General features: G+C 45.9%; 1 protein-coding gene across 1 annotated transcript in view; it reads left to right on the top strand.

The window, feature by feature from the left end:
- Positions 1–9,743: 9,743 nt before the first annotated feature.
- DENND11 (DENN domain containing 11) overlaps positions 9,744–26,693 on the top strand; it is a 215,025-nt gene continuing 198,075 nt past the window's right edge. Inside the window, exon 1 of the mRNA XM_069628748.1 lies at positions 9,744–9,996. Within this exon, the coding sequence (XP_069484849.1) occupies positions 9,807–9,996 (190 nt within the window). The 5' untranslated portion in view covers positions 9,744–9,806. The remainder of the gene's footprint in view (positions 9,997–26,693) is intronic.

The following is a 26,693-nucleotide window of genomic DNA, read 5'->3' as shown; positions in this document are numbered from 1 at the left end:
ATTCAGCAACACTGGTCAAAACTATAATAGTCCAGTTGAGTAACTCTTCAAACTGGCCCACATTGGCAAAAAAGGTGGGCCACTAATTTGACCCAAAAAACTGGCCCACATAGCTTGAAGAAGGCCTTTCAAAAAGTCTTCTGCGAGCAGGCTGCGTTATTACTGCGGGTGCTGGTGTTAGCAAGTGGCTGAGAATAATATTTCTCTCGCCCGTTCGGGCAGGAGAAATATTATAGCCAGCCACCCTCTAACACCCAGCACTCGCAGTAATAATGCAGCCTGCTCGCAGAAGGCCTTTGAAAAAGGCTTCTGTGAGCAGCAACTGGCACAGCTCAAGATGTGTGCCCCCTGGACCCTCTCTGCTGAGGGTGGAAAGTGGTGCAGGGTCAGACTGGGGCATACAATAATTGTCTCGGGCACCAATGAAAAAGTGCTCCACAGTTGCAAATGGAAATTCATTTCTTTTGTGACGCTGTTTGAATAACCGAAGGGGAAGGTTTCTGATAAAAGGGGATGCCAACTGTACATTTTAGAAAATATTTATTCAGCAACACTGGTCAAAACTATTAGCCACAATATAGTCCAGTAACTCATCAAACTGCCCCACATTGGCAAAAAAGGTGGCACACTTTGACCCAACAACTGGGCCCAAACAAGCATTTTGCGTTTTTGGTTAAGCCATGGGCCTAATACCCTATTGGCCAGTCCGAGCCTGCAATGGTGCATGGTGGTTAGCTGCCGAATTTATCACGAGGCAGGCAGCCAGAGCCAGTAGGAAGCTTTACACTGGCCATAACTTTAATGTGAGCACTGCAAAGCGCATATTAAAAGCCCCAGAATGAAAATATTTTTTGCTGTGCTTTGCGGATTGGAAACATGGGGGCAATTGTTGGACACCCTCCCCCCAGAGGCTCGAGGCCTCTTGATTGTAAGGGTAGAAAGGCCCTGATGAGAGTCCCTGAATGCAGGGCTGGGTGTTAGCAAGTGGCTGGGTGGGAGGAATATTATTTCCAGCCACTTTCTAACACCCAAGCCCCGCAGTAATAATATAGCCTGCTGCTTGCAAAAGGCCTTTCAAAAGGGCTTCTGCAAGCAGGTTGTTCTGTGCAAACAGGCCCAGCTGAATATTTGTGTCCCCCAGTCCCCCTGTTAAGAGCGAAAACAGTGCAAGGCACCTGTGGGGTGTATGGAGGTTAATAGCTGCCAAATATCACGAGGCAGGCAGCCAGCCGCCAGGGAGCATACACTAACTGGCTACAGCTTTAATGCGAGCACTGCAAAGTGCAAATTTTGTCCCAGAACAAAAATGGAGAATTTGGACTGCGTACTGGAAACATTGAGGGCAGTTGCTGGACCCCCTCGCCCAGAGGCTCAAGTCCTCTTTTCTTTGTAAAGGCGAAAGGCTCCAACACTGTCCCTGATTGATGGGCGTTAGCAAGTGGCTGCACTGGCATTTATTTCTCCCGCCCGTTTGGGTGGGGGAAATATTATTTTCACTCTATAGCGGGTGCTGAGGGGCCCTGTTGATTCTCGAGCCCACCCCCCTTGCTCCCCAGAGTGAGTGTGCATTTTTGTGGGTAATGAGTTGCTTTTTGACTATTTTGTAAGAATTGGTCTGCAGTGTAGAGGAAGATTAGGCAGAGAGGACCATCCCACTGTGCCTGAGAGGTAAGCAAAGCCTAGCCCAACTTTTTATTCTAAAAATATCTTTTTAATTGTAGACTATTCAAAGGCCTTCTGCAAGCAGGATGTGTTATTGGTGCAGGTGGCCGCGCTGTATTAAGGGTGTTGCAAATACTCCCCCTAAGGTGGTTGCTTCGAGTGATTTGTGTTCTTTGCAAATAAACAACTATTTTGTAGTTCTTGAAACAAAACAAATATGTGTACTAATTAGAGCTTGGAAGGTATTTGGCAAGTCGCTTAAATTGCTGGGCAAATTCTGGCTTTACTGCTTAACCAAACTGTGTGATCCTGGGCAAATCATTTGACCCAACCCAGCCACACCAGTGTGCTGATAAGAACAGAAATGTGCATTATTTATCCTTCGGCAGTGTTGGTGGCCTGATGGGCATTACATTGCACAATTTGCTGCTAACATGCCACTAAATACTTCCCACAATGCCATGGAGTCACAAAATGTGCTGCCTGTGTGCCATAGGTTTAGAGAAGAGATTTCCGACCTCTTGGGCACCCTGATGATTTTTCTATTGGCTTTTAGGTGTCTGATGGCACTCCCTCTTTAGATTATTTATTTTGATCTTTTAAATCATCTCACTTTTTGCTGATTTACAATAAGCCAGCAAAACAGAAAGGTGATGGCTGGAAGGTTTTGAATTAATCATAACCACAGGCAAAGCTCTGGGCAACCCTCCAGACCATCATTTTTTAGCCTGCCAAGCAATTACAAAAGGGGAAAAACCAAATCAGGCTTGGTCCTACCCCAAAAGGGGCAGTCCAGCCCGGACTGCTAGGTCACATCCCTTCTGCATGAGACCACAAGCATCCCCAGACATGCTTCAGCCTTGTTGAGCGTCATCAGTGAGGAGTAGCTTGGGTCTCTAGGCCCGGCAGACTCGGGACCCACGTCTGGGCAAACCCGTCCCACTCGGGGTGACTTTAGCAAAACAGAAAGGCGATGGCTGGAAGGTTTTGAATTAATCATAACCACAGGCTAAACTCTGGGCAATACCACGGGCTAAAAAACGGTGGTGTGGAAGGTTGCCCAGAGCAATGCCAGTGGTACAGATTCATTCAAAACCTTCCACCCATCACTTTTGTGGTCACAGTTTGTCTCACTATGTGAGAGAGGGTATGCCCAGACGTGGGTCCCTTGCTCGCTGCAGGCATAGAGAACCAAGCTGCACCTCACTGAGGAGGTCAACAAGGCCGAAACATGTCTGGGGTTGCTTGTGTTTCCGTGCAGAGGGGACGTGGCCTAGCAGTTCGGGCTGGGCTGCTACCATTGGTGGCAGTACCTGACTGATTTGCATATGACTGGACCCCTTTTGCAATGGCGCAGACGGGCTAAAAAATGGTGGTGTGGAAGGTTGCCCAGAGCAATGCCTGTGGTGCAGATTCATTCAAAACCTTCCACCCATCACTTTTGTGGTCACACTTGCAATAAGCCAGACAACAAATGGATGATTACATGTTAACTTGCTGGGCCCATTTGTCTCGCAGATGAGACTTTACGGCACTAGTAACTGATAGGTGCTGCATCAGGGCCTCACTGAACTGGGCAGATCCACAGACCGGCATCTGGACACTTGGTTCTGCAGAATAAGATAACTGATGTCCCTAATGTGTCACAAACTCCTTGTAGCTGCTGTCTTCATCTTGGGGAGTTGCTTGTGACTGGTATATGTCAAAACACTAGCTAAATGAAACTTGATAATAAAATAAAAATGACACACTCACAATTGCATCTTTATTGATGTCTTGTTGACAATTTGATGGACACTGCACTATGCACCACTGACTGCTGCATGACCCAGCTGCATAGAGCCTTGAACTGAAAAAAAAAGTCAGAGCTTTTTTAAAATCAGATCTATTTATGTGGTCCATTCATGCAGTGAACCTTTACATTTTCAGACACTCATTGCACTAAAGTATTACTTGAGAGGTACATAGAAATACTGTATTCTTGCTAATTGTTTGTCTTGGGATAAAACTAACTTTGGGTGACATTTAAAATAGGAGTACAAAATTGCTAATCAAATAAGTTTATTTGCTAATCAAAAATATTTTAATTAGCAAATTCTGCTAAGCAATTTTTGAAAACTAATTTAGGCCTTGCTGTACTCCGGGTAATTTCAGGACTGACAAAGCCAGAAAGACCTATGAATTCAAATGCATGCACATTTTCAATACACTGGCAGGGTGATTGAACAGACATCACAGTTTAATGAGTCACTATTCCAACTAACTGATTTTCACCTTTTTCACTCATAGAGATACAGCGATCACAACATCCAGACCTGATACTTTCCATCATTTTTTGGGGTAATTTCAGGACTGACATGAAAGACCTATGCATTCAAACGCATGCACATTTTCAATACACTGCAAAGGGGGGGTTGAACAGACATCGCAGTTTCATGAGTCACTATCCCAACTAACCGATTTTCACCTTTTTAACTCATAGAGCATGGGTGCACAACATACGGCCTGCGGGCCCATTGCGGCCCGCCATGCTCTTTTGTCTGGCCCACGAGGCACAAAGACTTTCCTAATGGAGGGCGGCCTGTGGCCGCCCTCCATTAGGAAAGTCTTTGTTGTCTTCCGGGCCGGACAAAACACTGGCCCTCATTGGCTCAGCACACACACACACACACACCACGTCGCTCCTACGAGCCACGTAATGCGTGTGTGCTGCACCAATGGAGGGCCAGCACTACGGCTGGCGAGGTCCATAAGGCTTGATAACGGAAGGCATTTTAGCCTTGGACCACGCCAGCCGTAGTACGATTCCAGTGTTCCAGTTTACCTGCCGCTTACCTGCCTGCCTTCCAGCACGTCTCCGGTAAGTGGTCTGTTTGTGTTTGTGTGTCGGGTTTGTTTTGCTTTATGTTTGTGTGTGTACGTTGCGATGAGGGGGGGGTTGGATGTGTATGAATGTTTGGATTTGAATGTATTTTGTGTGTATGTTGAGATGCGGGGGTGGGGGGGTGTCGGATGTGTATGAATGTTTGGATTTGAATGTATTTTGTGTGTATGTTGAGATGCGGGGGTGGGGGGGTGTCGGATGTGTATGAATGTTTGGATTTGAATATTTTGTGTGTATGTTGAGATGCGGGGGTGGGGGGGTGTCGGATGTGTATGAATGTTTGGAATTGAATGTATTTTGTGTGTATGTTGAGATGCGGGGGTGGGGGGGTGTCGGATGTGTATGAATGTTTGGATTTGAATGTATTTTGTGTGTATGTTGAGATGCGGGGGTGGGGGGGTGTCGGATGTGTATGAATGTTTGGATTTGAATATTTTGTGTGTATGTTGAGATGCGGGGGTGGTGGGGGTTTCGGATGTGTATGAATGTTTGGATTTGAATGTATTTTGTGTGTATGTTGAGATGCGGGGGTGGGGGGTGTCAGATGTGTATGAATGTTTGGATTTGAATGTATTTTGTGTGTATGTTGAGATGCGGGGGTGGGGGGAGTGTCGGATGTGTATGAATGTTTGGATTTGAATGTATTTTGTGTGTATGTTGAGATGCGGGGGTGGGGGGGTGTCGGATGTGTGTCAGATGTGTATGAATGTTTGGATTTTAATGTTTTTTGTGTGTATGTTGAGATGCGGGGGTGGGGGGGGTGTCGGATGTGTATGAATGTTTGGATTTTAATGTATTTTGTGTGTATGTTGAGATGCGGGGGTGGGGGGGTGTCGGATGTGTGTCGGATGTGTATGAATGTTTGGATTTTAATGTTTTTTGTGTGTATGTTGAGATGCGGGGGTTGGGGGGGTGTCGGATGTGTATGAATGTTTGGATTTTAATGTATTTTGTGTGTATGTTGAGATGCGGGGGTGGAGGGGGTGTCGGATGTGTATGAATGTTTGGATTTGAATGTATTTTGTGTGTATGTTGAGATGCGGGGGTGGAGGGGGTGTCGGATGTGTGTCGGATGTGTATGAATGTTTGGATTTTAATGTTTTTTGTGTGTATGTTGAGATGCGGGGGTGGGGGGGTGTCGGATGTGTATGAATGTTTGGATTTGAATGTATTTTGTGTGTATGTTGAGATGCGGGGGTGGGGGGGTGTCGGATGTGTATGAATGTTTGGATTTGAATGTATTTTGTGTGTATGTTGAGATGCGGGGGTGGGGGGTGTCGGATGTGTATGAATGTTTGGATTTGAATATTTTGTGTGTATGTTGAGATGCGGGGGTGGGGGGGGTGTCGGATGTGTATGAATGTTTGAATTTGAATGTATTTTGTGTGTATGTTGAGATGCGGGGGTGGGGGGTGTCAGATGTGTTTGAATTTGAATGTATTTTGTGTGTATGTTGAGATGCGGGGGTGGGAGGGGTGTCGGATGTGTATGAATGTTTGGATTTGAATGTATTTTGTGTGTATGTTGAGATGCGGGGGTGGGGGGGTGTCGGATGTGTGTCGGATGTGTATGAATGTTTGGATTTTAATGTTTTTTGTGTGTATGTTGAGATGCGGGGGTGGGGGGGTGTCGGATGTGTATGAATGTTTGGATTTGAATGTATTTTGTGTGTATGTTGAGATGCGGGGGTGGGGGGTGTCGGATGTGTGTCGGATGTGTATGAATGTTTGGATTTTAATGTTTTTTGTGTGTATGTTGAGATGCGGGGGTTGGGGGGGTGTCGGATGTGTATGAATGTTTGGATTTTAATGTATTTTGTGTGTATGTTGAGATGCGGGGGTGGAGGGGGTGTCGGATGTGTATGAATGTTTGGATTTGAATGTATTTTGTGTGTATGTTGAGATGCGGGGGTGTCGGATGTGTGTCGGATGTGTATGAATGTTTGGATTTTAATGTTTTTTGTGTGTATGTTGAGATGCGGGGGTGGGGGGTGTCGGATGTGTATGAATGTTTGGATTTGAATGTATTTTGTGTGTATGTTGAGATGCGTGGTTGGAGGGGGTGTTGGATGTGTGTGTGTTGATTTGGGGGTTGGGGGGAGGGGGTTCGGGTCTGTATGGGTGCATGCTTGAGAGTGTGTGTGCTGAGTTGGGGGGGTGGGGGTTTGGGTCTGTATGTTTGCATGTTTGAGAGTGTGCTGAGTTGGAGGGGTGGGGGTTTGGGTCTGTATGGGTGCTTGTGTGTGTGTGTGTGCTGATTTGGGGGGTGGGGGGTTTGGAGTTGGCGGGGTGGGGGGTTCGGGTCTGTATGGGTGCATGTTTGTGTGTGTGCTGAATTGGGGGGTGGGGGTTCGGGTCTGTATGGGTGCTGGTTTGTGTGTGTGCTGCTTTGGGGGGTTTGGAGTTGGGGAGGTGGGGGTTTGGGTCTGTATGGGTACTTGTTTGAGAGTGTGCTGATTTGGGGGGGTAGGGGGTTTGGGTCTGTATGGGTGCATGTTTGTGTGTGTGCTGAGTCGGGGTGGGGGGTTCGGGTCTGTATGGGTGCATGCTTGAGAGTGTGTGTGCTGAGTTGGGGGGTGGGGGGTTTGGAGCTGGGGGGTGGGGGGTTTGGGTCTTTATGGATGTATGTTTGTGTATGTGCTGAGTTGGGGCATACTGTTTGGTTGGGGGTGAGGGGGCCATGGGGCTTAGTGTTTGGTTGGGGGTGAGGGGGCCATGGGGCATAGTGTTTTAGTTGGGGGTGAGGGACATGGGGCATAGTGTTTGGTTGGGGGTGAGGGGGCCATGGGGCATAGTGTTTGGTTGGGGGTAAGGGGGCCCTGGGGCATAGTGTTTTGTTGGGGGTGAGGGACATGGGGCATAATGTTTGGTTGGGGTGAGGGGGCCATGGGGCATAGTGTTGGGTTGGGGGTAAGGGGGCCCTGGGGCATAGTGTTTGGTTGGGGGTGAGGGACATGGGGCATAGTGTTTGGTTAGGGGTGAGGGGGCCATGGGGCATAGTGTTTGGTTGGGGGTGAGGGGGCCATGGGGCATAGTGTTTGGTTGGGGGTAAAGGGGCCCTGGGGCATAGTGTTTGGTTGGCAGTGAGGGGGCCATGGGGCATAGTGTTTGGTTGGGGGTGAGGGTGCCATGGGGCATAATGTTTGGTTGGGTGTAAGGGGGCCATGGGGCATAGTGTTTGGTTGGGGGTGAGGGACATGGGGCATAGTGTTTGGTTGGGGGTGAGGGGGCCATGGGGAATAGTGTTTGGTTGGGGGTAAGGGGGCCCTGGGGCATAGTGTTTGGTTGGGGTGAGGGGGCCATGGGGCATATTGTTTGGTTGGGGGTGAGGGGGCCATGGGGCATAATGTTTGGTTGGGTGCAAGGGGGCCATGGGGCGTAGTGTTTGGTTGGGGTGAGGGACATGGGGCATAGTGGTTGATTGGGGATGAGGGGGCCATGGGGCATAGTGTTGCACTCCAAGAGTGAACCCAATAATAAAGCTAAAACAGGCACAGTTAGGAGATGTTCATCTTTGGCTTTTTGAGGAAACCTGACTCAACGCAGGCCATACTCCTCTTGGGCAGCCCAAATAGCAAACGGTAGCAGTCCAAAATAACGGCATGTCCAATCTAGGGTCAATAAAATATATATAAGTTAATTAAACAGGCGAGATACAATAACTAAATAGAAATACATTATAACAATGGAAAATGTGTAGTACAAAATGTAAGTTTGAAATGCAAATAAAAATCGTTACCCCTCAAAAACATTCTTTTTCCATGTGTTTAGTACAAATTGGGGGTTTAAAAAGCCTCCTGCCACGCCCCGCGTACCGCCCCGCACACATTTACTTTTCGGCCCACAGTAGCCCTCATGTAAGGTACTTTCGGCCCTCTGTCAAAATCAGTTGTGCACCCCTGTCATAGAGATACAGGGATCACAACATCCAGACCTGATACTTTCCATCATTTTTTCCAAAGCCATTCACAGACATTCAACTGGCACTGCACCAGCCCCACCAGCCTTCTAAGGCAGTGAATTGTTGTCAAACACCCTCCAACTCAGCCCCATCTGCCAAAAGCATTCCATGGCCCGTGTCCCTAGTCAAACCCCACCCTCTCCTCTGGATTGGGATGTAATACAATCCTGATACGGTATTTGGCACAAAGCTACCACATTGGGCTCCACTGGTCACAGGCTGAACCAGGGGAGTTGCTAGGTCTGGAAAAGACCCGGGGCTAAGCTGATGTCGGAACTGTTGGGACTGGGGGCTAGCTAATCTTTTGGCTGTAGCTCCTGAGATTCTATCCGGGGCTACAACCAAAAGATCAGGGGCTATAGCCCCCTTATCCACCCCCCTAGCAACGCTCCTGGGCGGAACACAGAAACTGGCTGTAGATCCCTTTTCAGACCTCTAGGGGCAAAAACCTGATATGTTAATTGTGCTACCACTGATCTTGTAAAGGGACTGGCCTGACATACGAGCTTCAAGTGGGCTGCACATACAATGACTGACACCTAACCAACCCATCCCGCCTTTCTGAGAGCACACTAACAGGGTGGGCTGTTTTTTCATGTCTTTTCCCTGATCTACACTTTTCCCTATTTAACACAATGTACTATTTGGGCCTTGAAGATTGCAATGTGCGGGGAAGTTGAACATCCACATGCCTTTGCGAGCAGCACTACAAATCAGGTACAGACGGCTAGAGATAATGGGATATCTGCAGGAGGAGCTTGCAAATATGCTAAATAAACGACTTTGTTAGCCTAATCAAGGTACTGACTCTTTGTTTTCTTCTGATTCAACATTCTATATAAACATATATATACATATATATATAAATATACATATGTGTGTATGTGTGTGCGCGTGCGTTTAACTTTCTCTGTTCACAGACTTACCACCTGATTTATTGAGTGACAGTAATAAGAGTGCTGTAGTAAACATCAAAGAGTGCCCTACTGCTTTTTTCTTTGCGGGTTATAAATGGAAGTGATAGGAACATTGTGTATTTACAAAACGAGGACTATACAACCAGCTTGGTAATGTGTTATGGCTTCTAAAAATATGACGTGTCCAAATCAAAAAATCGAATGAATACGATATTTAAAATGGTCTGGGTCTCTGGGTCGGCGGGCGGAGTCGGCATCGGCGTCACCGTGTAAGCGGCCCATTCTCCTTGCAGCGTAGAGCTGTGTTGTGGCGCTGCGACCCGGGGTGGGCGGGCTTCATGGCCTCTGGGTGCCTCCCCTTCTTCCGTTCCCTGTATTGATGAATGACATCCACAGCAGCCATGGCTGAGCGGGCGGACCGGGCTCCGCTGCTGGATTGGGCCGAGCCCCCGGCCGTGAGCCCCCCTGTCCCCGTGCCTCGCAGGCCTGGGGGAGCGAGAGTCAGCACCGCCACCAGTCCCGAGCACGACCAGATCATCGCCGTGTTCGTAGTGACGTTCGATCCGCGGACAGGTGAGCAGAGGCAGGGGGCATCGAGGAGCGGCGGGATATCACTGGGCGAGGAAGGGGCCAGTCAGCAATTCGAGGAGAGGACTGAGGAAGTGGCTACGGGGCAGTGGAGGGGATGGATCGTGGGATAAGACCCGCTAGAAGAACGGAGACAGGTGAAGGGGGTCGCACTGGACAGGTGCGAGGCGGGGAGAACGATCCAAGAAAGACTGGCGGACCCATTGGAAGAGGCCACAAAGTCTTAGGCAACCTGACCATGGGATGGGGGTTATCCCAGGAGAGAATAGGATCGTACTAAGGTATCCACTCGATCAGCAACGTGTGCGAGATTGGCTAGATAGAAACCCTCGGAATACATGCACAGGACGTGTGTGGAAGAGGGGTGAGGGGACCTGAAGGATAGCAATGACGCAGTAAACGCCGGCATATGGGACTGCCTTACACCATACACGAGAGGCGATTGCCAGACCCGCTAGCTTATCTGACACGAAATTGTCTATCATGTGGCCCTGTGTCACCCCTGTCAGTATTGGCTGTTATTCAACTGCCCTTTGCGTTTTCCGAATTGTAGTACTTATCGAGAGAGATGTGAATCGAAAGGTTCACGAATGCCAAATGGTGTGGGTTTAAAAGCAGAATTGGTAGAAGTTTTGGTACATGACATTGGGTTCTCGACAGCTTGTATAAATGTGTTTTCGACAGATAAACCAATGCACACACATTCCAAGAGTGATGATCGATCTCGTGCCTGCCATTGTGTATTGAGCAGTGCTAGAAATCTAAACACATAATTCCAGGTACTCACTTTCCCAGAGTCCCCGCTTACTTGAAATGTAAACACAGAATTGCAGGTACTCACTTTCCCAGAGTGCCTGATTAGTTGAAATGGAAACACAGAAGTACGGATACTATCCCAGTGTGCCTGTTTACTTTTGAGAAGTGGCAGTACTCCTCCATGACAAGTATTGGCTTCTTGCTGAGAAATGCCAGTACTGTGTCTTTCCTACAAAACATGTGCAGGTACTCAGGACTTGCTAGTACCTGCCCATCTAAAGATATATTATTGAGCAATCGAAAAGACAGTTGAACACGCCAGAACGAGGGCTCATCCTGTTAAGGGGTACATGTGGTAATTTGCTTTATCTGATGTATCCTCCTGTACGAAAGTGTGAGCCCCTCTTCTGAGAACGAGCATGGTTCAAATATCCTGCTCTATGTTATGTATCCCAAGCCAGAGGCTCCATAATCACGCTTTAGCTCACTGTATGCTTCAGAGAAGAGACATACCAATTTCGATTTCCATATCAATCTGGTCCTACCCACAAGAGTAGTCTCCTGAAATGCTAGGCGATCCGCCATGTTCGTTCTCAGTAGACGGGCTTATACACTTCGGCAAATAATACTTCCTGATGTCTAGTCTACAAGATACCCCCAGCCATGCCTACGCTTCAAAGTGTTGGGGCCCATACAAAGTGGTATGCTCATGAATGTTAGTGGCATGGGGAAAACGTTTTGCATGTCTGGTTATTTGCATACCCTCCCAGTGATAATGTATGTGGCAAGACTGAACTTGTAACATTCAGTGCTTAAATTCGAGTTTTTATGGGGCCAACGAAACTAGGCTGCCACGCTACTCTTTTGCTTTCTTAGATGAGGTGTTTTGTTGCCACCCAGTACTTTCAAAGTTTTTGGCATTCAATTGCAGGATCAATTTAGCCCAGCAGCCCTGTTGATATCTTTCTATTATAGAGAACGTGTTAAATCACATATTTGTTTCCAAATCTGAGGCTCGAGCCTGTCAACTTTTTGTTCTCAAGTCTTTATCTTTACATGTTTCATTTCAGACAAAGCAGTGAGAGTTGCTCTTAGCTCCCAAATCCATGTTAATAATTGACATGCTGGGATGGTAATCCATAAACTACTTACATATTTGTGCAGCACATGTGTAGCAGATACCTTGTTTGATAACGATTGTATCAAAGTAGCTTGATAATGTGACATGCCTCGTGCTCCCTTGCAAGGGTCTTCAACCTGCTGCTCTCCATATGTCCTGGATTATGACTTCCATGATCCCTCACCATTGGCTGTGCTTTCTATGGTCGTTGGGAGTTGTAGTCCAGAACATATGGAAATCAAAAGGTTGCAGACCCCTACCCTACTGGGTTTGTAGTGGGTCTTGATTTTTTTTACATTGAAATTACTTAATGGGTGTATTATTTACCAGTTCTGGCAAATTTAGTTTGCACAAATGTTTTAGAACATCGACTGATGGAGGAGATGAAGGCCCGCTTCCCATGCTGCATGGAGCGGTTGCTTCAGAATGTGCTTGCTGCAGGAAAGGCAAACCGATTGGTAATGATTCAAATAAAGATTTGATGAGCAGGAGTTAAACACAGTCCCTAGGCATCAGATACAAGTTCCTTCACAAGATGCAATATAACAGTTTGTCCTTCATATATGCCCTATTATGCTTCAAATGTTTTTAATGTCCTCATTCTCCTTTTACACATTCGCAAACACACAGATTTCGTGTTGAAGGTTGCAGCAGTTGACCTGGGGAGTCAGAAGTAGCTTCTGGTGCTGTCAAGCTAACCACGCTCTTGAAGGCTGCACACAGGACATATTAATTGCCAGTAATTTAGATATCTGGACTAGTGTGTGCTGTTGAATTTATTTTTCTGTTGTGACAAGATTAACAGCGTGCCGCTGCCCCCTTTTCCCATTCCTTCTCAACTTTGTTTTTTGGTTTTCTCTTCATGTTTCTCCTCCCTACTCCACCCTCTGTTTTTTTCACACATTTTGTGCATTTTGTTTGTTCATTTCCATCAGTTTACATGTTTGTTCCTCCTCACTACTTACCGTTTCAATCCTTGTCCCAGGTACACCTCTTACATGGTGTCGTCTCCTCTTTCTCTGGCTTCCTTTTATGCCACTTGTTTCTCTATAAACGCATCACATCTCTATATTTATTGTTTAGCTGAATATTTCAACCTTTCAATATCCACATAACATTATTATTACATAATTATGATCATACACTGATAAAAGTAAAACCAAACACAAAATGATCACATCCTCCTGTGCTTTAAAAAAAATGATATGCTCTTAAATATTAATTATCCATAAAAATTTACAACCGCTAAGGTCAATTTAACCAGCATGCATCATTTGCCATCTGCAACATTTCTACAAAACTTTAAAATGAGTAATAAAGCATATATGTCTTCCATTTATCAGTTTAGGGCATTCCCCCAAAAGATGTTTAAGTGTTTCCAAACACAATTACAAAAGTGACAATTCCTCTGAGCAAGTGGCCACTTATGCCTCTACCCAAACACCTCCCATGTCGGCAACAAGTTAAATCTAAATTTCATGAACCAATATCTTGTTTTTGAACAAGGACATTTCTGCAGATATACTGGCAAGACATTCATCAACGTCTTTTTAAAGCCAACATTTGCAAACATTTTATTATGGTGCACTGTTCTCTGGTTCGTAGCAATCGTACCACAAACACTTTTTTCTTGCCTTATCCTTCTGGCGTCCTTACGTTTACCAGCATATCTTTTGAGTCTCCTGCTATTTGCATTATTTTTAAACCACTTAGGTTCCAGCGATCGCTCATACTGTTTAGTCAGTAGGTCCGCAATATATGTTAATAATGATTTTAGAGTGCTCCATTGTACATTTCCTGTATAAACTCAGAACTTTCCAATTGGCAATATCTCGCATGACAGGAGGCCCAGCTCACACTGAATCAATTGCATCGGTAGGCTTTTGGACAATGCCAGTACTTTTTTCCAAAAATACAAGTCCACTCGATAGTGTTATCGGAGAGAACCAATTCAGCACTGTATGTCAATGTTGGAGTAACTTTTTGCTAATAGTAAACCAGCAAGGGCAAACGCAAACATGTTCTGTATTTTCTATGTATAATGAGATCCTGAGATAACAGTCAGTGCTTTCTTCCTTAACTCAGCTCTTTTTTGTGTACATAGCATTTTTATAGATGGAGTACTTTACCATTCCTTTTCGCGTTTATATGTAATTGGATTTTTCAACGTTAATGGTCAAACCATTATCATCCAGATAATAATCTAGGCTCCTTAGTTGCCTTTGTAACCCCACTGGAGTCTGGTCCCAATCTCTTTATTGTAATGCCCTCCTACAGAAATAAGAAATGTGTGGGTTTGAATTCTGGGGTGGACAACTTGGTCAATTGAAAATAATCGCAGGTGAGCAAAATGGGAAGAAGAGGTCAGTTCAATTGGTCGTAGATGACACCATTGTAGGAGGCTTCAGAGGTAGCAGCATCGACACCTGCCATTTGGGATGTGGCCTCCTCATGGCTGTTGTGGGCTGGTAGCAGTCTCTTTAAGGGAACGACCGTGCTAGCTCACGAGGGGCGGAGAGAAACAGGAGGAGTAAGGAGAAGGAAGTCGGTTATAGAATGAACAGTTGAATCCAGACCAGTGTCCTTGTCTCTTTCGTCCTGATCCATAGGCCCCAGATGCAACAACTGGCGACGAACCACAAGGCCCATTCTGCAGCTCTGCTTGCCACAGACTCCTGTGCCAACGTCCAGGCACTGAAGTCAAGAGAGCCTGCACTGCGACATTGCTGTTCTACGATCCGTGCCTCTGCCTGCGACCGACTCCATGTGGCGTCCTGTACCTCCATCCAGACACCGAGGTCAAGAAGGCCTTGTGGGCAGTGCTGCACTTAGCTGTTTTCTTCGACGCAGCAGGGCCCCGGCTGCATTATCACACCCATTTGCACCGCAATGGTGGCACGATTGTCCCGTGAGCGGCGCTGCAACCTGAGGATGCTGGTGCACTCCGCTCCCCCTTTGCAGAGCTGGTTGCTGTTTTCCCCATTCCACGGACCACTGCAATTGCACCACGCTGTACACCTATACAGGAGAAGCAAGGATCTGCAAAGAGAATCCAGAAAAGAAAATTAAATGTATATCACCAATCCGGGATATGTTGGCCGAGAAGTCAGGAGAATACTATTACAGACTGAGAACAAGACAGCATAGGCGCTGATGTGACTGCTGCAAGCTGGAAAAGGGGGTGAAAAAGATAAGGCAACCAGAAAAAACAGAAGGTGGGTGCAGGAAGAATATTTGCATCGCCAGGAAGCCTCAGAAAATGCTAAGGGGGATGAGCAGGCAACTGAGCAACAAGCGGAGCAAAACCTAAGCGCAATGGCCACCTTCCTTCACAAACCCACCTCTTTCCAATTGCAACCCCAGCCTGACAAATGGCCCGGTGGAAGATTTCACGTGCTATAGGGGAACAGAAGTCTCCAACCATATCTGATATTTTCTCAAATTTGGCGAGAAAAGAGATCAAAGGCTATCATAAAGACCAATCCGTAAGGCGAAAGAACATCATATGACACCTTTGTTGCAGCGCTGAACAAGAAATTAATAATCCAGCCCAACAGACACTACAAACGTGAACTGTGTAACCAGTGCTCCCAAATGCCCCAGGAGTCGATAGACAAATTCATCACCAGGCTAGGACAGACACTAATGCACTGCAAGTTTGCAGACTTCCGGATGACTAGGCTATCAGGTTGAGGGTGATAGAAGGGTGCACATCCTCTACATTTTGGAAGCAGTTACTGAAAAAGCCGCTGGCCATTGACAAGGTAATTGAGTTGGCCAGAGTGCATGAGAGAGTAAATGTGCATGCCACAGCCACTCAAACACCAGAGAAAGAAGACAGAGAAAGTGAAAATGGAGGCAGCTTTCCTGACACCGAGCGAGCAGGGCAATCAACCAATGGGAGGACCAGTCACAGCAAGGGGACCTACTCGAAATCTGTACCAACAAAACTGGTATTCGGCTAGACCACAACGGCTATGTTTCAGATGCAGGTTTTCATTCCCACACACTGGAACATGCCCGTCAATCAGGCATACTCCAAATGCGGGCGTGTATGCCGTGATGGCAGATCTTTTCCAACAGCAAGGCCACCACAAACAACCATGTGGAGATCATCAATGAGAGCTTCCCCAAAAACATCATGTGGGACCCCATGGCCATATTCGCAGATGCCACGAAGAATGATCATAGCGATGGAACAAGGTCCAGAATATGTAAGACATACGAAGAAATACCACCGCAGTACGTGGAATACTTTTATTCATATGAGAATGAATATGAATACTACCAACAAAATATGGAAGAGCAACAAGAGTTATACCCAAATTACACAGAGGAATATGTCAATCTAATGCGAGGGGACCAGTAAGCAGAGGAAGCCCCATAGGTGATGATCAACATGGGGCCTGGTACACACTGCTTCCTCATTGACACTCGGGCAACAGTGAACATCATGGGTGAACGAGAATCCCTCAAAATGGGTGACAAGAAGACGCTGACCAAGTCGACAGTCAGAACTTTCCAATAGGGGGCTTGCATGCCCCTCCCATCCATTGGACAACTTCAGAGGTCACACACATCGAGGGCACTCAGCCAACACCACGATCCATGTGTTAATCCCTACAGATGGGAGGTGCCTGCTCAGTTACAAAACAGCGAAAGCACTAGGACTCATTGAAATCAACTGCCAAGAAACGGAAGTGGTATGGTGCAGCTGAGTGTCCCCCACATCTAATGCACACAATAGCTATATTACAACAAACATCCACGTCTAAAGAGCACATGAGAGAGTAATTCACAGCCCTTTTCAAGGGACTGGGAAAATGAAAAGGGACAGTCATCAAACTTCACATCGACAAAAAAGGTTCACTGAATACCCCAGCACTCTGAGGGTTGGGTTTCATTTACAACAGACAGTGTCTCATGAGCTAAAACAGTGACTACAAAATGAAATAATTGAGACGGTGGTAGGGCCCACACCATGGATTTCCCCCCTGGTGGTGGTTCCCAAGGAAGGAAGGCACATCAGGATATGCATTGACATGAGAGTAGCCAACACATCCATCCAAAGAGAACGCCACCCTGGACCAAAAATAGAGGACATGATCGTGCATCTCAGTAGGGCCACAACATTTTTCCAAGTTTCATTTAAATCAAGGATCTCGCCAGTTGGAACTACATCCCTCGTCCTGTGCGATCACCACATTTGCGACACATGATGGATATTTCAAGAAGCATTTATTTATTTAACATTTATAGAGCGCCTTTGGCCCGCAGGCAAATGGATGCCACACAAATAAAATGGATGAATAAAAACAGAACTGACGGGTAAAACACGCGTAAACTATGATAAAGAAATGTAAAATGAGAGACCATAAAACCAGAACCACAAAAGATCACACTGGGGAACAATAAAATCAAAGGAGATAAAAGTACAAAAGCAGCAGAATAAAATTGTTAATACAGTAAAATCCCAAACTACAGGCAATTCTGAACTTAATTAAATGACATCAGGCGAGTACTGCTGCCGATAAAGACCGCATTTAACTACAGCGATGACATTTTAGAATATGGAGCCTCTCAAAATGAACACGATCAGGCACTAATGAAGGTATGTGAAGCACTGCAAAATGGCAGGCCTCACCATGAATTTTGACAAATGCAACATAAACAAAAAGAATCTGCAATTGACGAGGGAATTAATCCATACCCAGAGAAGGTACGCACCATAAGTAACCTGGTTGCACCCACTCATGTATCAGAGGTGCGATCCTTCCTTGGCAAGGCACGGGTACTGTGCCAGGTATCTGCCTGGCTATGCCATGACGCTGGAACCCCTCAGATGGCTATTGAAGATGGAAGAGCCATTCCAGTGGCCGGAGAAATGTGGACAAGCAATTGACCGCATCAAAGAAGAACTGGCCAATACAGAACGACTAGCCTACTTCAACCCACTGTGGGACACAGAAATTATAGTTGATGGCAGTCCATTGAGCTTGGGAGTAATCTTGGTACAGAGAGACCCGTAAGGATCTGCTTTGAGTCACATTGTAGCTTACACCAGCAGGGCATTATCAGCAACAGAAGGAGCATACTCTCAAGCTGAGAAGGAGAGCGTATTGGCTGTGTGGGCATGTGAGCATTTCCACCATTTCATTATCAGTGGGGGGAAAAAGTTCACACTAGTGACAGACCACAAAGACTTGCTGTCTCTATTTGGGAATCCTAGGACTAATATGCTGCCACGTATTGAGAGGTGACGAATAAGACTCCAGAAGTACGTCTATACCATTGTGCATCAGCCAAGTAGTAGTAGTACTAATTGTCATTCATATAGCACCTTTTCCCATTTGTATGGCCTCTAAGCGATTTGTGGTAGGAACGCCCCTGGGGACCGAGTTCCAGGTATGGGAACATTCTCGGAAAAGGCTTGGAGTGCATGTGTGCATTTGGCCAAGATTGGGTCAGCTGGCTAGGCTCCAGAGGCGAACCCAAGAGGTCATTCATGTGGATGGGTGCTGAAGGAGGCCACGACAGAGCGCTAGTGCAAGAGGCTCAATGTGTGACCAGGTAGACTAAAAATTGTCATAGGTTCTCTCTGTATTCTAATGGCCAAGGTGTTGAGGCAAGTCTTGTGTAATTTTGATTTTCTAGCACAATAGGCAGACTACCCTTATAGTCTTACCCTATATTTTCTAAGTCCCATATTAGGCTAACCTTCAGGCATCTTCTAGTGCAGTGCAGCTAACTTCTAGGTCTTCTCATTGCAATGTATATGTTACCATCATATATCTTTGAGCGCAGTAGACAAGTTAACATTATAAGGTGCTGCCCAAAGTGTCCACTCCCAGATCTGTCTGGCTGCAGCAAAATGCCCACCCATCAATCCATCTAACCTTTGCCGATCTTCTAAGTAAGGTATGTGGGCTAACCATCGCAATCTCATCTAGAGCAGTGCCTCTGCTAGTCTTCACAGTTCTTAATGTTTACTTGTCTTGTGTTTGAAGTAGTTGATGCTTCAGTCATCTCTAAAGGCTGCATTATCTCTAGATTGGAACAGGACATGCAGGCCTAATACATCTTGTATTCATAATAGACAGGTTGTCGTCCTTGAACTTGGAATTCCAGTTTCAATAAATTCTGAGTGCTTTATGAGCAATCCCCTTAAATCGTTGACAAGAGATGGACTACAAGTACGTTTCATCAGGTGTACCACCTAGGTGGGGTGTAAGGGATGGGCACACATTGCTATTTTGCGCCCTGGGCGGCTATCCTGGTGGTGACAAAAACTGTCCGACTACATTTCGTGCCATCCAGAGGTGAGGAACCAAGGGTCGAGAGAAGGGGATGCCGAATATGTCGGGTACATCACAGTGAAGGCCCTCACATTGGACACATGTGCTAAAGCATATACAGATGACCCATCAATTGCCATGACGATGGAGCTAACAAAACACAAGTGGAGAGATTTCAAAAGAGGATGCAACATCACCCAGAAGCTTCCAGGAAAAAAATGGCTGGACTTGCCAAGATCAGCACAGAGCTAGCTATATCGGACAAACCGATACTATTATGGGGGATGTCAATTAATAGTTCCACAATCATTGAGGCAAGAAAGAGTTCATGCTACTCACGAAGGGCACAGAGGAGTCCAAAACTCAAAGAAGCGGCTCAGATTATATATATGGTTCCCTTCCATGGACGACATGGTGGAAGAGATGATATGGCAATGTTTACCCCGCCAATGCACGGCAACAACTTATTCCCTGCTACCGATGCAAAACACAGCCATACCATTTAGTGTGTGGCATAGAATAGCCATGGATTTATATGTACCAATGGGGACCGGTAACTACCTGCTACTTATGATTAACACATTTTCAAGGTTCCCTATAGTGAAATGGACCGGCACGACACTGTTTATACAAGTCTCAGGGGTTGTCGACAAAGTTTCCGTGAATGGGGAATTCCACACACAGTGGAGATGAACAATGTCCCTCCTTTCAATGGCAAAAACGTCACTCGATTTGCAATACACATGGATTTCACACACCAGAAAATCACGCTGCTATGGCCACATGCCAATGGCATGGCGGAGAGATTTATGGCGTCCATCAAGAGGACTATCCAGAAAGCGCATATTGACAGGATGACCATCAGACAAGCTTTGTGCAGGATGTTGCGACACTACAGAAACGGACCTCATGAGGCTACAGGCAAAACACCAACCAAGCTCATGGTGGCATATCATACAAAGACGAGATTGCCCAGACTGGAACCAGAATCAAGAGTTGGGGATGAGGGGATCGAGGAGAGGGATGCCGGGTCAAAACAGCAGGCGCAATTGTGGACCAATTGAAGGAGAGGAGCGAGAGGGAAGGACTTCAAAGAAAGTTATGAGGTACTGGTGAAACAGGATACAGAGAAAGATGGATGCAAGGATTTCAATAACGCCCCTGCGAGCGACTGATACAAAATGCATGGCTTTGACTGCCCAAAATGGAAAGCAGGAAGTGACCAGGAATGAGTCATTCTTCAGTCACTTTGTTCTGGAGAAAACAGAGCCTGTCGAAAGTGGAGTTGAAGAGACCCCCATGCCGAGAGGTTCCCCAGCTGAGAGAAGAACAACCAGAGGCCAGTCGGTGGCTAGTCCTGGAGGGAAACATCGAGAGAGTGGAAAGCGAGGCAGAAGACTGAGGGCAACCAAGAAAAGAGGTTACCAAGCCAAAGAGACTGATTGAAGAAACGTAAAAATGGACAAAAGGAAATAAGTGAGAGGGAGGTGTTGTGGGCCCCTTCAAGGGAACAACCATTCTAGGTCACTAGGGGAAGAAAGGAAGTGGAGGAGTAAGGAGCAGGAAGTCTGTTAGAGAATAAACAGAGTTGAATCCAGACCTGTGTCGTCTTTCATCCTGATCCTTGGGCCCCAGATATAACCATGGCCCGTGGGAGCCCCTGTGGCCTCTGTTTCAAATAAGCAGCTGGAACGCATGGGGCGGGTAGTGACACACGTTTGGGGGTAGTGCCATGGAGAAAGGACACCCAGTTTCCTGGGTATGTTGATTTTTACTTTGCACTGCTACCACCCAGGGGGCAGTCTCCAACCGCTTGTGTGGCTCTGCGAAAAAGGGAGTTTGGGGGGTTAGTGGGGGATAGGATAATGTGGTCGAAGTGTAAGAAAAATAGTATTGGAACTATGTTCCCTGCTGGCTTGTTCCCGCGCCCCACAAAACCCATCACCACGCCCCCTGCCATTTGCAATACACACCCTGAAACAAATGTGCCTGCTGTTTAAGGGATTGTTCCGTGCAGTGCATTTTTCAACTTCTTCCTACGCTTTTATTTTAAAACAAAACCATTCCGGAACGATTTCTTTTTTTTTTTCTTTTTTAGTAGAGGCGCACTGCTCCCACTCACTTGAAACACTGATAGGATTAGAGGATAGATTCAGAACCTGGAAGAACTGGCGTCTGTGAGTGTTTTGCATGTGGTAGTTTGTGAGAGCCCTTGTGCATTGTAACCGTATGGGTGAGATTCTGTGGCTCGGGTTTGTGATAGTGTTTTGTGTTGGAGTTGGTGTTTTGTGTGGTTATGCAGGTTGATTGTGTGCACTGGTTAGGTAGTGTCCATGAGGGATCCAGAGTCACAGGTGGTCGTAGCTATTAGGTAAACCGGCATTTTGGTGTGTAGTTGCATTGTTGGCGGTTTAGGGCTATGTGGGTGGCTCACTCTGGGTGTTGAGATGAGTGGCAATTGGCCAGTAGTTGCGAGGTTTGGATATGCCTTTTGGTTACGTTTACAAAACTGCTACTGAAGTTGGATGCCTTTAACGAAGAGTAAAAACGCGTACAAATTTGTACCATGGCCGAGGTTTGCTTCTTCGACCAATCCATTTTGAATTCCTAAATGTGTCTTTCCTTTTCCTTCGTTTCAGCAGAGGTCATGCAACTTGTACTGTGCAGTACAGTGCGGTTCACCCCTTCCCATTTCTAGCTAGTACGCAGAGTTTTGTAATATATCTTTAGGATTGTATATAATTGTAATGTACATCCAACAACATATGTTTGTTCTTTACCACTAGTTGCTGTTAATTATGCACTTTACGGCCTTTTCCTTGACTGCGTAGCACAAGTGTCCAAGTGACTTCAGATGTATTTGAATTAAAGCCAGTGACACAGCCTTTGTGGGCTCAGCAGGATGCTTTTTCGCAGAGGCCGGATTAGAGAGTGTGCAGGAGCCTCGAGGCTTTCGATGGTTGTTTGGGTGGCTGCCAGAGTCTGCGGAGCACCGTTCTCCAAAGGCCCTGTGTCCTGGCTGCATGCAGTTACACCTTAGTTTACTTACTGTCTCTTCTGTTCTTATCTCGCACCTGTTCAGCAGTCACGCCACGTCAGCGAGGTGCTGCAACATCAGAAATGGAACACGCGTCACTGGAGGGCGCCACACAGGGAGTGTAGTGAAGTCACCACAGCATCACTCTGCCTATTCCATAGTCCAATGTGTACCACAAAGCAGCACTTTTGAGGTAATGGACAGTGTGTTTAATCAGTTACCGGCATAAAGATATAAATCGTGGCATAAACCGAGGAGAATTTAAACGACTAATTTTATATAGTTTTACACCCCAAAACGCATTGGGTTTGGATGGTTGAGGGACGGGCCATGCCCCAACCATCCAAACAACAATGTGTTTTGGGATGTACCCATCTTAAGTCGCCACTTTTTTCCTCTCCGTTTTTGTCGGACGTTTTGATGTTTTAGACGGGAATAGGTAACTTGTAAGCACCTGATGGTACACAGAACAGGGTGCTGAAAAGCAGTCAATAAAAATTGGGATAACGCAGGATAAATCCAAAGTAACACGACTTAAATAAAGGCGGGCAAGAGCAGATGAAGTAGTAGGTTCATATTTTGGACTATGGTTCGCTTGGGAGCCGATCATTGGAGAAGGAACTGTGACAGAAAACGCAGAGGATTCTTGTTTCATTTTCTTAGGCACTGACATGTGGACGTTTGTTTTCATTTGTAGATCGTTGCATACAGATACCTCTGCGTAGTCTGAAATTTGCCGAAACTTCTCTCTTTCTTATTCCTAGTTGTGGTTTACCACAAACGGGTTCAACCCTGGCCCTCTAATAAATGCTGAAGTCAGCTTCCTTCTTTGTGCATGTGAAGTGAAAGGACAATCGCTCTACGGTAGACTAGAGTTCAGGTACTAGGCCCATTGAAGGGCATACATTGAAGACTGCTGCCTATCACTGAGGTTGTGGCAGACCTATGTCACACATCAAATAAGGCAGCCAGGTACTTTTAGGGAATCCCTTTAAGGTATTGGCTCATTGGTGGCCTAAAGCACCACCCGGTGTAACCAAAACGAACGGCATTTGTGAATATATTGCTTTGGCTATGTGCTTCTCTGCTGATTTGTTAAAAGCGCTTCTGGGGTACGTTCTGATGTGCTGTTAATATTGCTGGCAATGCTGTTGTTTTCTACAAATAATGTTTGCACTGGGAATAGCATGCTTTGTTAGGTGAGAATTATGATTATTTTCTCTCTATTGTATTGTACGTTTATAAAGTGCACCGGGCCCTTAGGCATCTAGGCGCATTACAGGTTTCAGGGGTTACAGATGATAAGGTCACAAAGTAAAAAACGTTTACATACATATATGGCTTATTACAGAGGTATACATATTATTTGCATTTTTTGTTGTGTTGCTGTACTCGGGATTGGGTTGATTGGACACATGCGGTTACAGATCTCGGGAGCGCAACCACTGCTTAACATTAATCTTAAAGGAGTGGAGTAATGGCTCTTAAGGAATCGGGGATGGAGTTCCATAGTTGTGACGCCATGACTGGAAAGCTAGAGCCTCCTGTTTTTTTTAGTTCAAAATTGGGGATTCTGAGGCTATTGGATTGGGCCTTACTAATGGGTAATTCTAGAGTGTGTTTGGTGAATCTATCAATAAGGTATATTGGGGCCTTTTTAGGAAGACATTTGTGAGTAAGGTTTAGTGATTTAAGTTTGATTCTGTTGCTTATGGAGAGCCAATTGGTGGAGCGTCTCTCGTGGGAGATATGCTGAGATTTTAAGGCGATATTTTTGAGTGGCTGGAGTTTATTAGTGTTGTGTTTGCTGGTGCCCAAATATAGGGCATTGCAGTAATCCAATTTAGATAGGATTAGTGACCGGGCAACCGTTATGCAACTTTCCATGGACAGGAATGGTTTGCATGTGTGGATCAATTTGCAAGTATAACTGGTGGCTGATGCTGTAGTGTTAACTTGTTTATTGAGGTTAAGTGCAGAGTCCAGATATAAGCCTAAGGTCTTTACTTCATTCGAGACTTTGATCTTAATTCCATCAATGATGATGGAGTTGTATTGGGGAGAGAGTTGATTCAGTCTATTAGTTGATCCAACGATAAAAATCTCAGTCATAGTCTCCTTGGATAGGGATGAAAATCTGGGTGTCGTCAACATAGTTGGTGTATGAGACACCCAGATTGTCAAGTGTATCGAAAAGGGGCTTGGTAAATATATTATACAAAGTTGGAGAGACATAGGAACCCTGTAATACTCTGCATGTAATAGGTACTGGGTCTGCTGCTGAGGAAGGTGAGAATACTCCCATGGATCTGTTATCCAGAAATGAGGTTATCCTGCAGTATCTTCCTTGGATTTAGTGCCCCCACCACTCTTAATCCCATGCAAGCTGCTGGTTGTAAAAATGTGCTTTGGACTCGCCCTCAGTGACCTTGATTTGTTCTATTCAGTCTGAAAACAGAATTTCATTCAGTTGGTGGAGAAAAGCATTGCCCCGGTAAAAGTCACGTCAGTATAAAATGTATTTTTGCTTTTTAAAAAAGCACACATTGCAATCTGAAAACATATACATGTATCTATCAAGATAGCTTTTAAAAGTTTGGCGGATGTGGGCAAACAGTCACATGTCGGGCATTGGAATGAAACCCAGGTAGCGCTGCAGCACTGCCAGTTACGTTTCAGGATCATCTGTAAAAGACTGGCGGAGCTGGAGAAGAGTCAGTTCCATACTAGACATGCTTTTTAAGAGCATGGTATTGTTATGGAATTGTAGAAGAAATCCGTCTCGCTCCTTAATTCTGAAGAGGGCAAAAAGGTAATTTATTAATTGGCTTGCAAGTCAAGGAGCTCAGCATAGCCACCCTCACCAAACCCACCTCACTACCCTAACCCACCTTCCAGGCCTGCTATCTTTGTAGCCTCACAGGCACCTGATCCCAGAAGGTTCGAGAAAAACTCTTGCGCCTTTCGGCATTTTCATCCAGCCTCCCCAAGAACAGTAGGGCAATGCATGAACCTTTATGTACTGTTGCTTCTGGAAAAGTTCTTCTATCCTACTGTTTTGACTGACGAGCATCCATCCACCGCACCCCTCACTAATTCCAGCATCACACAAATGTCTATTGTTCTTACAAGTTCAGGTTGACTGGATCTGGTGTATGTGAGCCCGTGTATTTGCTTCAGTAAACTCGGAAGGGATGGAGTATAGCTGATCCTCCGTTGCTGCGCATGCGTTTAGAATCCATCATTGCTTTCACCAAAGTGGACTGCGGGGAGGCATAATTAAGAAGTCCGCTATAAAGAAGAAACGAGGGGAACAATATCATAGGAATGTAGTCTTCATGGCTGAAGTTCACATGGACGTTTCCAATCCCTCCTGCAGAGAGAAATCCCCCACTCTCATTGTTTCCCTCATTGCTTACATTCATAGAAAAGGCCCCCTCTTCCTCAGTTTCTCCCCCCCTTTTTCATAACCATCTTCATGCAATCTCTGCATCTTAAAATGGGTACATTTGCTCACTCTTCAGTTTTGACCAATGTGTGGATGTGCTATTGAATATTGTCACCCCTCTTTGTCAGTGGTGACATCGGTGGCAGCAAAAGAAAAATATCTGGCACACAGCAGTGCTGAGGTAAAACTTCTCAGAGATGCAATTACGAACTGAACATTTAACTCATAAGGAGTACTCAAGGTGGCAGTTTGATGGGCTACCTGAAATGTCTTTCTCTCATTAAATATGAAATCCAACACTTGTAAACACTTGCACGTGATTCTCCTTACATCTGGTAGCAATTACAACAAATTATCTAGTCGTCCTGGTAACACCGTGGGCCATTTTGATTTACATTCTCTATGGAGTACTGACCTCCTTACTCTGCTAGCCAGAAAACATCAAACTGAAAAGATGAGAGCCATGTTTGGGACAGGACATGCGTCAATGGGAGGGGTTTGTGTGGGGGGCGGGGGTTATTGGGGTTTGGGCGGCCAGAGGACCTACTGCACTCGCCTGAAGAGGACAAAACGGAAGACACCATCATGACCCTGAAGTCGATTGCCACGGGATACTGGAGAGCCATTGAAATGGAGGACAGACTTTACTGACAATTCAATGGGTTATTTTGTTATGTAGGCAAGAATTGCATCCCGGAAGGTATACGTAAGCCTCTTCCAAGATAAGGGGTCGAGCGTCTTGTGGATTAGAAGGGGAGCAGAGCCTGGGGTGGAGTGGGTTAGCTGGGTATCAGGTTTAGGATGGGATGCTGTCTATTCGTGCAAGAAAGCACTGTGAGTAAACCTTGCATTTTCATCTGCTGAGAATTAAAAGTGGCAAGAGCAGAAGTGCCACCCAGAAGAAAGTCTACCTCATGAGAACTTTGGGGCAGGATGGTGCATGGCCATGTTGCATATGAAGAAGCTGAGTTGAGAAAATCAAACTCTGGAAGGGTTTTGTATTTGGGTAACAGAAGCAGGTGATTT

The sequence above is a fragment of the Ambystoma mexicanum genome, chromosome 12, assembly GCF_040938575.1.
Source record: "Ambystoma mexicanum isolate Mex_15411 chromosome 12, UKY_AmexF1_1, whole genome shotgun sequence".
NCBI lineage: Eukaryota > Metazoa > Chordata > Amphibia > Caudata > Ambystomatidae > Ambystoma > Ambystoma mexicanum.
This window is presented reverse-complemented; position numbering and strand designations above follow the sequence as displayed.